The sequence below is a fragment of the Monodon monoceros genome, unplaced genomic scaffold (assembly GCF_005190385.1).
Source record: "Monodon monoceros isolate NGI ecotype Baffin Bay Population unplaced genomic scaffold, NGI_Narwhal_1 Super_Scaffold_11, whole genome shotgun sequence".
NCBI lineage: Eukaryota > Metazoa > Chordata > Mammalia > Artiodactyla > Monodontidae > Monodon > Monodon monoceros.
In genome coordinates, this window is record NW_021703767.1 from 4,683,915 (window position 1) to 4,697,549 (window position 13,635).

At 45.7% G+C, this 13,635-nt stretch overlaps 1 protein-coding gene across 1 annotated transcript in view; it reads left to right on the plus strand.

The window, feature by feature from the left end:
* The first annotated feature begins 11,169 nt into the window (after window positions 1-11,169).
* DSCAM (DS cell adhesion molecule) overlaps window positions 11,170-13,635 on the plus strand; it is a 744,700-nt gene continuing 742,234 nt past the window's right edge. The window contains exons 1-2 of the mRNA XM_029214644.1: window positions 11,170-11,205; window positions 12,438-12,638. Coding sequence (XP_029070477.1) covers window positions 11,170-11,205; window positions 12,438-12,638 — 237 coding nt within the window. The remainder of the gene's footprint in view (window positions 11,206-12,437; window positions 12,639-13,635) is intronic.

A 13,635-nucleotide genomic window follows, 5' to 3' on the forward strand; every position in this document is an offset into this window, starting at 1 on the left:
GGAATCATCTGGAGAATTTATGAAATGCCAAAGCCTTGACTCCACTTCAGTGCAATCTCCCCGGGGGATTCTAACCTGAGAATCACTGCTGTTAACCCATTTACACTTGTCTTAAGCAGAATAGTAACTTATTTGGTCACCTGGATTCCTGGCTCATAGCAGACTGATATAGGGGGATGGGGAAGGATGTGCCAGAAAGTGGTCCCATACACCAAACAACAGGAACACTAGGTATAGGGACAAGCAGGTCTCTGCCCTACACCGTGATGTTCATAATGATGGGCTTCAGTCATCATGAAAAATTCTATTATGCTCCACATGTATTCCTTAAGAAGACAGGACATAATAAATCATTGGCATTGAGCGTTGGTGATGTACCAGGCACAGTTCTGAGCAGAGATGATGCTTTATTTAAACTTCACAAGAACCTTACAGGTTATGATCTGTTGATATTCCAATTTTGCTGATGAGAAAACTGAGACCTTGAGAGATAGAGTGAGTTGCTCAAGGTCCCATTACTAGTAAGTAGAGGAATGAACTCTAACCCTCATCTTTCTGACTCTAAAGTGAAAATGTTACCCTTTATTTGAGTAAGTTCCTTTTGTTCACGAAAAGACAACTTTGTTGGAGAAATTTCACTGATGAAGAACACATCATTATCTATCAGGGCTATCGTGTTAGTGAACCCTCTGCTATGTTTACTTAAAAATTACCCATAGGAATGGACTGGATAATGGTTGACTGATATAAATTTTTCAATACTTATTTATATAATTGATATTCAAAGTGCTTTGGTGGATAAAGAGAAAAATAAAACTGATTCTATCATGTTTTACTATTTTGTTCCTCCTAAATTGAAGGATATTCTTTGTAAGCTGGACCAGGCCCCATTTTTACCTCCCTGCATGGTGAGTTCAGACCAGGTTTCTGTTATAAGCTGACTCACACGATTCTGTGAATAATTCTGTGAATAAGAAAAGGGAGAGCCTGTAGTGTTGGGAGATTTATATTCCTCTCGTGGTAGCAAGAAGGTCATTCTGAATATCTGCTTACAGATAAATACAAAGCTTTGCGCTTTCTCTGCAGGTTCTGTTTTCTCCTCTATGACAGGTCACTGCAGTTTCTTGAGGGAAGTCCAAAGATAGAAAAAAGAAATTGAGTGAAAGAGCATGTTATATTCATCCAAACCTCTTCTTCTAGTGGTTGATTATGGAAACCCCCATCTTAGGGATGGCTGGGTGCAGGGCTCTGTGTGGAAGATACTATAATCAACAAAGTGTCCTCCACAGAGAGCTCTCAGGAGGGCAAGTCTTCAGCCACATGATGCTCTGAGGTCCTACTAGCTAGGAGTAAGGTGGCTCCATCCACAGGGGAGAGAATTTTAGAATCAGCTATTTTCACTCTAAAAGACAAAAGGTAAGAAATAATTTTGCATTTTATCTTACACTCATTGAAAGAAGCCTTACTAAGTCTTAAAGTTGACTTCCTTGGCATTTGATTGACCAAAACCCCAGTTTGCATGCTGGAGGTTTAAATTGCTACTGGACTGATTAAGAAACACAAATGAAAGTGTCAGAGTACAAATGGATGGGGAACCCTTAGCTGATTCATTGGCTCTTTGTAGTTTATTGAACCAAATACACTGCTCACAGCCCTCAGGGATCTGTAGTTACTCAGGCTTCACTCTCAGCTGGGATTGGCGCTGTGGCTTCCTGGGGTGGAGAGAGACCTCAGAAACCTGAGCAAGTTAGAGAGTGAGCGGTTCTTGTTCTTTCGAAAAAGTGAGGAGGCACCAGTACTTATACAGTAATAAAAAGATCAGATGATTTTTGGCTTGTTAGTTTTTTTTATTACTTTATGCTTTCAAATAGCATCAATAAACATTAATTTAGGTTTCCATGGGGCAAAAGTACACAGGCATTGTAATAATACTTAAAATATATGCAAACTAACTTAGAGCCTTAAGTCATGACACTGTAGACTTTTGAAGGGATGAGTTTCTCACTTTCCTTCTGGTTAATGAGGCGGGGAGAGAGGGAGAGACATACGTTAAATTTAAGGAAATGCCTATCTTGTCAGGTATGCAAAATCTGTTCTGTATTGGTTTTTTGTTTGTTTGTTTGTTTGTTTTGCGTCAACTCTACTGTGAAGAGTGAAGACTTAGATATTTCCAGAAAAGTTCTCTGGCTCTAGGTTCATGAAGAGCATCCAGCACTGTCCAATGTAACTTCTGCAATAATGGAAACACTTCTTTTAATTCACCTTTAAATATAAATAGCCACATGTGGCCAGTGGCAGATACTGGTTCTGACATACTGGACAGAACTATAGATAAGAATTTCTTAAAGCTCATTAATATCTTTTTTATGCTAATGACTTTTAAGTGAAAAAGTACACGTATGCATAGTAAAATGAAATAAAAGTAGTAACCAAACATCTATTTGATAGGAAAGACTATTTCATGAAATTTTGTACCCTTCCCATGCCCTACTCCAAGTCCCCTTTCTGAGATGTGACCTTGCATAATAGCTTCTTACCTTTCTCCATGAATTGTCTATGCATGTATAAACATGTAAATGTACACACATTTCATTACGTAAGTGGGCACACCCAGTACCCGCCATTTCCCCAACCCTACTTCTTTCATTTCAGAACATCCTGGGGTTCTTGTCCTAGGAGCTCTAAAGCTGCCTCATCTTTTTAATGGCTGCATAGCAGTCCATTATCTTGGAGCACCATTATTTATTTAACTGGCCCCCATAATGGATATTATGGTTATTTACTTCCAGTTTGCTGTTGCAAACATCATTTTAATGATCATCCATCCACTTGCATCTTTGCATACATGTTTGTGGCTGGTATTTCCCATGATAGTAAATTGCGTGAGAAGAGAACTCTCAAACACAACACCAGGATACAAATCAGTTAGGATTCTCTTCCTTGAGTTGCTCTCAGAAACAAACTAGAGTGAGTAGTTTCCCTCTGATGGGCATAATGCTGACTGTCAGCTCCACGAGAGAAGTGGTTCTATATTGTTCACTAGTGTACCCCATATGCCCACATTCCTAGCCCGTAGCAGGAGTTCAATAAATATTTGTTAAATGAATGAGTAAATGTCCTAGTTTTAGATCATATTCTGAGGATTTTCACCTACTTTGGAAAGGATCTGCTGAAGATTGAATGGGTTACCTTTGTCATACGTAACAAAGGTTATTGATGACTCTGCTCATCAAATATTATTTATTTTTAATTACTTCATACTCATTCCTGGAATAATATCCATTACTGTACTTAGAGAAGCGGCAAAGTCAAAGTTAAAATGTTGGGACTTGTTCTCCAAAACTTTTCTTAAAATTTGATAAAATCATATACAAATTGGTATGGATAGAGATGACACTGCCTATTTCATGGACTGGGTTTTGCTAGGTTGCTCCCTTGGGCTTTCCTGGGTTAAGAGAACCAGTCCTCTGCCACCCTAGTGCATGTGATGTTTCTGCAACGCAAAGAACTGAACTGTGGCACAGAAGGGGAAGCCAAGGTTGCATGGTTGATCTCAAGCAAGATTTCCAAGTGGACTTGAATCTGGCCTTGTCTTTCCTCTCATTCCATCTTCTTCCCCCACCGTAGGTCTCCATGAACACTCTGCACCCTTTCTTCTCTAACCACCCAGTCTCCCTCCCATTCCCCTGACCCTTCACCTCTGAGACAGCTTGCACCTTGAAGCCCTGGACACAGCCCCTTTTTTCTGTCACCTCCTCCGGGTTTGGCTTCTGACCCCTCTCCTACCCCACGGCTCAGCTCTCTTCAGGAGAGTGGGGAAGTGAACATGATGAGGGATTTTACTTCTTTAGGGATTTTTATGCTGAGAAAAGGTCAAAATGGGCTCTCATCCAATACATCTTCAGTGCAATGGGTGTAGCAGACGGAGTATAAGTCTCACGTCCAGTGGGGCTCTCTGAAGAAGTGGACAAGAAGGAGAAGTAACCAACAATATGGAAGAATAGGTCCTTGAGTCCACAGTTGTGAAGGAAAGTGGGTTCCCACCTGGGGTGCAGCGAGGAAGGACCAGAAAGGTCAGGAGAGAAGGAGATGAGAGAACACTGCTCTTTAGGGTTAGCACATGCACCAGTAGGCTCTCTGTGGTATTGTGGTACTCAGACCCTGTCAGGCTTCCTAAGATCCTTTACGTTATTTTATTACTGTCTTTTAATTTCATTTTAGGTAGTCATCAAGAAAATAAAAAGGATCAAACAACCCAGTAAAGGAAAATAAACAAGTAAAAAGCAGACATTCCACTGCGTAGATAATTACCATTTTCATTTTGACATTGATATTCTACGTACATGAGCTCATATTATACATGCTGTTTTTTCTAAATCAACCCTTTCTTATTTTCTTTGAGTTATTTTCTCCTTTCTTTCTCCCACTATCCCCACCTCAGCCCAATCCGTAACAAACGTTTGTATTGGTGTCAACATTTTTTCCACCCTTGCAAAGATTGCTCACACACACATGCACACACAGATAGAGGGTTTCTCTTACTATTTGTTTTACAAAAATGAGGCATTTTATATAGTCCTCTGCATCTTGCTTTTCTCAATTAAATATGCTGGAAATGTCCTCACATCACTGATTCTTTTGACTAATGTTGCGATACTTTCACGTTTTAAAATTTATTCAATATCCCTCATTGACGGGCACACAGATGATTTTCTTTCTTCTTTTTTTTTCTTTTCCTATCTGTTGTTTCAGCAAACAATGCTACCGTGGATAGCATTGTACAAATAGCTTTAAGTACTGCTTATTTTTTACCTCAGTGGGAGAGATTCCCAAGAGTAGGATTGCTAAGTGGAAGGGCAAGTGTATTTTTTCATTTTGTTTCTTTTTTTAAATACATACTGTCAGAATCTTTTAAAAATAAAGCTACAAAAGCATCACATTGCCACCAGCAATGTCTGAAAGTGCCCTTTCTCCCTGCATCCTTCCAACGTTAGCATCTCCACTTCTTTTAATGCCTTTCAATTTGGTGGTGAGAAGCAATACCCAGTTGTTACTTAAACGTACATTTTATTGCCTATTAATGTGATCGAGCAACCACTCAGGTTAACTGGCTGCGTTCTCTTCTTCTGTGAGCTGTCAAATTCAAATCCTGAGCCCATTTTTCTACTGGCTCGATTGCCTTTTTGTTATCCGTTGTACGTGTTCAGGCTTTCATTGACATTAGGCCTTTACCTGTCCTGCCTGTGTCGTCAACCCAGCCCTCACTTGTCCTCCACCATTTTTTGTGACATTTTGCTGTTCAAAGCGTGCACTTTTTTAGGCACTTTACAAGGTCTGCCTCATCTAATCGTCACTGTGGCCCTGTGACATAGGCAGGGTTAATAGAGCAGTCTTTTGAGGCCAGAGGCTAAGCCCCTCCCAGGGTCACACAGGTCCGAGGATGTGCCAGGGCCTGACTCCATAGTCCCCGTCTGGACCACAGTGCTCCAGACCTACATCCACCTGGGCACACAGCCTTGTCCCCCCGGCCTTTCCCACTGATGTTTTGGTCCGTTTCTCCCTGTCCACTGTCCCCCCAGTAATGATTGGGCCCCTCAGCCGTTTTATCTCCTTCCAGTGGTGTCTGGTGTGCAGCCCATGAGGCCACAGGGCTGAGCTGTGTCTGGGGACTCGGGGGTCATCACCCAATGACCCTGGGCTGCTTCCTCTATGTCTTCCCTCAGGACCACACGGGGTCATGTCCCATGACACCAAAGCCCTGTGCTAGACCCAGAAGAATTTCTTCCCCATATTCAGAGCTGAGGCACCTTCTGTAACGATGTGCAAAGTACCTGAACTTCTCACATCTCCAGGAATTTGGTGTGAACACTAGTCTTTCAAGAGAGGGCCGGTTTTGCCACTCCTGGTTTTAGGCCCCCTGGGCTGACCTGCAGGGGGTAAGCCTGGGTCCCTGCAGGATCCGGAGTCCTGCTCTCCCATCCCCCCTCTCCTGCCAGCCCCTCCAGGCCGCCAATCCCAATGGGCTGCCTTGATTAGCGCTCTCCACACAGGCCTATGTTTCCCTTTGAAGAGTTGTCTGCTTCTAAAACGTATTTGATGCGGACCCCGCCTCGACCTTCTCTTACAACCCAAACCCCCAGACTCGGTAACTGTCTTCACTTGGAAAAATAACTGGTTAGCATGCCTATTAGCAAGCCGTCTGCACGGTGGTGAGTAAGGAAATATTTATTTGGATGAAATGTCTATGCATGTTGGGGTTGACATGTACGAAGGTTGTTTGTCCTGCTCCATCTGGGTGTCCTTTTGGCTATTCCTGTTCTGTAGTCTCCCAGGAGGTGAAATGGAGGAGATGTGCTGAGAGTCCGTGAGATTTTGCCTCCTATGACATTTGTCTTGGAAACTCAGTCTTTCGTTTTCATTCAGCAGATATTCACTGAGCACTTACAATGTGCTAAGCATTGTTGTGAGTGTGGTGAGTGCCACAGTCCCAGCTTCCACAGAGCTGGGCGAGCCAGTTAGTAAGTACGTGTGTGTGTACGGAGAAAGGAAGCTCAGAGGCCAAACAGCAGCAGGGTAGAAACGCTCTGGCTGTGCAGGGTTGTCAGGAAATGTCTCTCTGAGAAGGCTTTGGATGGGGGGGCAAAGGCAGGAGGAGCGAGCCATGGGGGCATCGGAGGGAAACATGTTTTAGGTGGAGGGTGGGAATGTGCTGGCTGTGTTCAGGGGAAATCAAGGAAGCCAGTATTGAGTATGTGACTAGGAACATAGCAGGAGACCCGCCCGACAGGGTGGTGGTGGTGGGAGCGCCCACCTATGGCCATGGTGGGGACTTTGGATTTTATGCTGTGAAAGATCAGAGGGCAGTGGAGAGTTTTGAACAGGGCTTCCTGTGATCTATGTGTATATGTGTGCGTGTGTGTGTGTGTGTGTGTGTGTGTGTGTGTGTGTGTATTAAAAGATCGTGCTGGCTGCTTTATAGACTGTGGGTGTGGGGGATAGAAGTGGGTGGAACGTGAAAAGCCTCTGAGAGATGATGGTGTCTCTGTTTTTGGTCAGTCGCTCCTCTGTCCACACAGCCATCACAGGTGCCCCTGGGAGTCACCTTGGTGTCCTCCCTACCTCTCACCACCTCCTTCCTATCTCTTGCCACCTCCTGTCTCTTACCACTTCCTATCTCTCATCACCTCCTTTCTCTCTCTCTCTCAGTTTCTCTCTCTCTCTCACCACATCCTGCCCATCTCCCATCACTTCCTGCCCGTCTCTCACCACTTCCTGCTTATCTCTCACCACTTCCTGCTTATCTCTCACCACTTCCTGCTTATCTCTCACTACCTCCTGCTTATCTCTCACCACATCCTGCCTGTCTCTCACCTCTTCCTGCCTATCTCTCACCACCCTCTCCCTATCTCACCCATGTTTAGAGGAGACCTATCCTTACCAGACCTACAAGTGTTGAGCTTTGATTCAGGCCAAGTTCTGTCTCTGATGGGCTGGGCTACAGTGCAAGCTTCTGGGTCTCTCTGAGCTGAGGTGTCCCCATCTGAAGAATGGAAAGGACAGTAACAGCCCTTGTCTCACAGACAAGAATTGAATTCCATACGCATGTACAGCACCTGGCATAGAACTGGACTCACCGGTGCTGACAAGCTAAAGAACCACCACATTGATAGTGACAGCAACTGTCATCACTATTAGTAGGATTTCTAAATCTGATCATCTCACCTTTTAAATATCTCCTGATATTCTAAGATACAAGTGTCTTCATCCCAGGACCATGGCTTTCCCCAGGTCTTAATCATTCCCCTCTGGACTCAGGCTAATTTTCTAATGGTCTCCCTGTGTCCTTCTTGAAAGCCTCAGGTTATTCTCCACTGTGTCCCTAGCAGGGAATGTTTCCAAAACAGGTTGGATCGTGTCATTTCCTGCTTACCCACATCACTTCCTCTCGCCTTCAGGACAAATCCAAACACCTCGTTGTACTGGTCCTTCCATTTCTGTCCCATTTCCTGCTACACCTGCCCTCACCAAAGACACAGAAATACGTGTGCGCACACACACACATGCACACACACACACACACGCCAGTTGGCTGAGTTAGGTGTACCAATTATAAAGACCCAATTATAGAGTTTATCTGATCAAATTATTTTAACTATTATCTGAATCCCCCACTAAACTGTGAGATTAGTAGGGACTGTGTTATAGTCATTTTTTTTTTACATATGGCCAATTGTGTAAAGTGTTCTAAACTTAAATGTACAGCTTGATGAATTTTTATATGTGCATGTATTCGTGTAACTTCCACCCTGACAGAGTCAGACAGAGAACATTTCAAGCAGCCTAGAGGTTCCCTAACAGTACTCAGAGACCTTCCTGGCCCATGCTTATTCACCTTTAAGCTCCCAGGAAATATGAGAGCAACTTGGAGGTAGCAGGCATGCTCCAAATATTTGCTGAAGGTCTCCATTAGTTTGCTGGAAGAAGAAATGGATGGGCCACTGCTGACACTCTCACGCGTCTCTGCCCTTTGCAGCTCTGAGACCAGAGGTGTAATAGTGCCCGATTTCAATTTAATCAAAGCACCAGCGGCCAGAAGGAGGCTTTATCAAGTAATAAATTTACTCAAAATGTTTCTGCAGGTCCAGTTGTAGACAGTAATGATTCTATGTAGCTGTTCTCTGTGTAATCTTTATCTAAGCCAATTCCCATATCTCATTTGATCATCACAACAGTCCTTTAAGATAAGAAGAGCAGGCATGATTATTTCAGTTTTCAAGGGGAGAAACTGAGACTCCACGATGAAGTCTGAACTTCTTCTCTGGCACACGCACCACAAATGGGCCTTGGGTGAAAGTGAGAGGTGGGCCAAGACCCTGGGGTCCCCATCCGAGTCCATGTTCCTTCTCTTAGGAAACGCATCTCACACCTCTTGTCTTTTGATTTTGGGTCCTGTTATAGGTTGAATTGTGTCTCTTCCAAATGATATTGAAATCTTAACCCCCAGTATCTCAGATGTGACCTTATTTGGAAGTAGGCTTTTTGCAAGTTGCAGACGTAATCAGTTAAGATGAGGTCACGCTGGATTAGGGTGAATCCCTCACTGAGAATGACTGGTGTCCTTATAAGAAGACGGGAAGAGAGGAAGAGACACAGAGACACAAGAGGGAGAAGTCCATGTGAAGACAGGGACTGGAGAGTTATATCTACAAGCCAGGGAACTCTAAGGATTGCTGGCCACCATCAGAAGCTAGAAGGATTCTCCCCTATAAGGTTCAGAAGTGTAGCCCTGCCAACACCTTGATTTTGGACTTCTGTCCTCCAGAACTGAGACAGTGCCTTTTTGTTGTAAGTCATCCAGTTTGTGGTACTCATTTCAGCCACCTAAGGACACTAACATAGCTCCCATGTGGGCGACTACCTATCTTCTTGGTCAGAATTAACTCCATGTATCAGAAAGGAGTGAGCCTTCCTTATTTGGCCACTATTGATCTCTCCACCAGAATGCCCTCCTTACTCATCCCCAACCCTCCTCTAGAACACGGCTCAAATGCTACCACTTCAGAAATTCTTTTCTTAATCCAACAGGAAATGGAGTAACAGACCATGTCATTTGGATGATAATGCCCTCCAAATGAGGGTTGCTTCTTATTTGGCATCATTCAAATGGGCACAAAAGTAGCCTCTTCGACAACTTTATCTCTCTTCTTCTGAGAAGGCTGACCCAGAGCAGTAGGGAGGAGGGAGGGGGGTGAGGGAGGCTAATTCCATACGGTATGGTTTTAGGTCAAATGTTGATCTTCAGGAGGCCAGGGATTACATTAATTAGGAATACTGTGCCAAAAAGAAGAATTACATTGTTGGAGGAGGTCCTCAAGAGGACCCCACTGTCGGTTGACCCTTAAGGTGGAACCAGGCAATCAGAGGCTCCTTCCCTCCAGCCTCCCATCTCATAGCCTTCTTGTACTAGGAGACGCTTCAAGGATGCAACCTTGAGAAAGCAAGGTGTTGAGACCATCTTGACTGGATACGTGATTTAACCCCATTAAGGCCTCTCTTGTTATAAACTCTTAAGATTCTGGGGGTGAGTGCAAAGATGTACCCAAGACAAGCCTCCTATGTAAGTTTCCTTGCTTACTATACCTGTCACCTACCTTCTGGGGTGGCTGCCTCTGTGTTCTGTCTCTAGCCCTCCGTGTGCTGGAGTCAGTCTCAAGTTTCACCCGGGGAAGTTCCAAAGACATTTTCAACCAAGACACATTAAACCTCAGTGTATTTGAAAAAGTTGGTTTCCCCTGATGTCTGTTTGGGTAGAATGTCCCCTTTCCTTGACTCTGCTTTGCATGTGGACATCTTAACTGCACTTGAAGGCTCAGCTAGATTGTCGCGGGTGTGTATGAGGCACTTACGTGTATGTATCACAGAGCAGTTTCCGCCGTCTACCTGCATCAGAGCTCTGCATTCCGTTCCATGGGTACTCACTGAGCGTGTGCATGTGCCAGCCTTGGGGACAGCTTTCTGGAGAAACGCAGGATCTGAGCTCATGGAGTTCACAATTTCGTGGGATGTGAGTATGTTTTTATACTGAAGTATGTTCTAAAAATATTTGCAAAAAGAGAGCTTGGTGCTTGGTTAGGCCCATTCTGGATCATTAACCAACTCAGTCTGCAGGAGATGCATTAGATGGAAGACCACAGAGGGTTGGCTTCACGGAGTTGAGAGCAATGTGTCACAGACCCTTTCGAGTTGGGTCCGTCTGACCGGTGTCACTCTCAACAATAGAAGGAGACCAAGTTGGGTTCAGAAGCAGAGGGAAGTTTTATTCTTTGATCAGAGAATGGAGAGGTGCCAGCTTGCTCTAGAGCAAATGCTTTCCCGACAGGCCGACGGTGGGGCTGCTTTGCAGGTTTCTGGTCTGCGGTGGGAGGGTCGGCGTCGTTGCCGCGAGGCGCATGCGTGTTGCTCACAGCCAAGTGCCGGGGCGCAGCATCTCTGCACATGGACCACTGCTGCCATTTTGAATTAAGGTGCCCTGCGCAGGGCTTCTGTGCAGCGCTTCTGCACAGGGCTTTTCCGCAGGGCTTCTCCACAGGGCGCAGTTGCCAAGTCGGGCTGTTGGCAGCGGTTCTACGGCGGGAACTCTAATCTGACGCCTCTGCACTCGGCACCGTAATGGCCAGTGAAACTAGACTAAGCACAAAAGAAGAGGTGAGACCTTGTCTCCTAAATTCCCTCTTATTTTTCCCTGGGGGCCCCAGTGGGCTTTGCTGGTGACAAATACTCTTGCCCTGGGATCTCCCTTCCCAGAAAGGTCTGCCCTTGGGGTTAAATGCTCTGTGTTGCCATCATAAAATTTTTATTAGTTTTTAAAATTAATTCTATCCCTGTACTTACGGCTCCCACACCATCCAGCCTCCAGGCACCTCCTGTGGTGCCCTGGGCCTTGACTGGCCTCCACCTCTCCAACCTGCAGTCGCTCCCGCTTTCTGATGGGATGGGGGGGGTGATGGGGTCATGTTGGAAGAGCAGGCTTGGGTTCTGCTGGTGCCCTCAGTCTGCAGGTGGGGCCTTGAGACCACACAGGGAGTGCTGAGGTTCGAATCAGCGTGGTTTTTAGGGTGCCCCTCCCCCAGCCTGCCGAGCCATGACATATTGCACAAGTGACTTGACCAGGGCCACCTCTGATGCAGGTACAAGTGCCACCCAGCAGGGAGATTGCAGTCCCTTGGCGATCTCCTGTCCACCACACACTGGGGCAGTGGCCTTCAGGAAAGGGAGATGGATGGACTTCCCCCTCCCAACTCCGGTGGGGCACGGCCTTTGGTCCAGTGGAGGGTGGTGGACGTGGGCCACTGGTGCTTCCCTGAGTCACACACAGTCACCCTGGACTATTCCTGTGATCAAGGGAGCATGACATTAAATAGCAAATAAAAAAGACACCACGACAGGGTGGGGGAGACTGAGAAAGAAAGGGAAAAGCTTTATATTTTAGCATCTTGAATGGTGCCTTTTACCTTTTTGTAAAAGAAGCCCCCCACCACCATTTTCATTCTGCGCCGGACCCTGCAAATTATGTAACAGGCCCTGATCCCAAACTCAGTAATAACCATAGCCATCCTTTATCACAGTGACCAACATGCTTAGGAATATGTCATCGGATCTTCACAACCATAAGCGTCAGGAACCTTGATAATTTCCATTCTGTATGAGGATGAGGCACAAGTAACATGCACGAGCCCTGCAATGGGTAAGTGGTCCAGCTGGACTCTGGCCCTGAGTGTGTCTGACCCCAGTGCTGGAGTGCCTGATACTTTAGGCTGAGTGGAGCCTCACAGGTGGCTGGTATGCAGTTAAGAATTTGTGAATTGAATGAATGGGTGAAGCAGATGGACGCAGGAACAGAAATCACCCCATTACCTGCCTTCCTGGGCTGCGTTTAGGAAAGCCCAGAGCCTGAGCACCCTGGGTGTGCAAAGCCAGAGGACACTGGGGAGTGTGTAGGGCAGGGTTGGGCTGGCAGTCCTGAGTGGGCTGCAGCACGTGACCACCTGCAGCTGCAGAGCGATGGCGAGCATGCAGCATCACGGGCTCAGCTGGCCCTTCCTCATACACAGGGCCTGGCCATCTTGTGCCCAACTCCGGTAAAACACCATTTTGTTTCTGCCTCACCATTTGCTTTTCCTGTTATTTTGTGAGCTGTTCTAGGTGTGCTTAATTCCTGTTTGTATTTGGAGGGACGTGTGGAGCTTAGGCACAAGGTACCCAGTGCCCAGGAAACCCAACTTATTCCCCATGAGACCTCCCTCCCCCCTTAAATGCTTCTCCTCAGTCTTTCATGCCTTGCCCCAGAAATTCTACCTTGGATCCTAACTGGGTGCATTCCAGCCCTGTTGGTAGTTATTTTGAAAAGTGATGGAGTATGTATGCATGTGCTTTTCCAAGGTATTATTTAGATATTATTATGACTTCAACGGCCATACAGAACATTCAGGAAATGTTGTCATATTGGCTTTTCACAGTAATGTGGATGGGTTATATGTTTGGAATTACTCAAATTATCAGCAATTTTAATCAGGTTTTTTTTTTTTTTTTGCACCATTCAGAGAGCAAAATTAGAATTGCCTATGTTTGCAGTCTACCATGTATTTGAGATAATTAAAAATTAGACTGTGAAACCATAGAGATCTTTATAGTAGCAGCAGGATTTGGAAGTTGCATTTCTCTCTAGGCAAATGAACTGGACTTTTATGACAGTAAATACGAAAGCTAAATCCAGCTGCACATTTTATTAAAACTGCTGCCCTTTCCTGGTCACCTCAGCTTATCTGGCAACCTTCTGGAATAGTCACCCCTGGCCATAGTCTTATTAGCAACCGGCAAGAAAATAAAAATAATGGGCTGTTGAAATGATTATTTAAACCTCGAAGAAATGCATCCCGATGACTGTGCGTGGCTGTGAGGTGCCTGCGCTCTCTCCGGTCCTGCCTCCAGTTCGGTTCCACTTCTCGGCTGCTGCTTTAAGACTGCAGAGCGCCCCAGCGGCCAGAGGCAGGGGAGGGGGTCCCCGCTCGCCTCCGCTCCGCTCGCTCCTCGCCCGCCCGCCCGCCCGCCTCCCAGCCAGGGAAGGTTAGCGAGGGA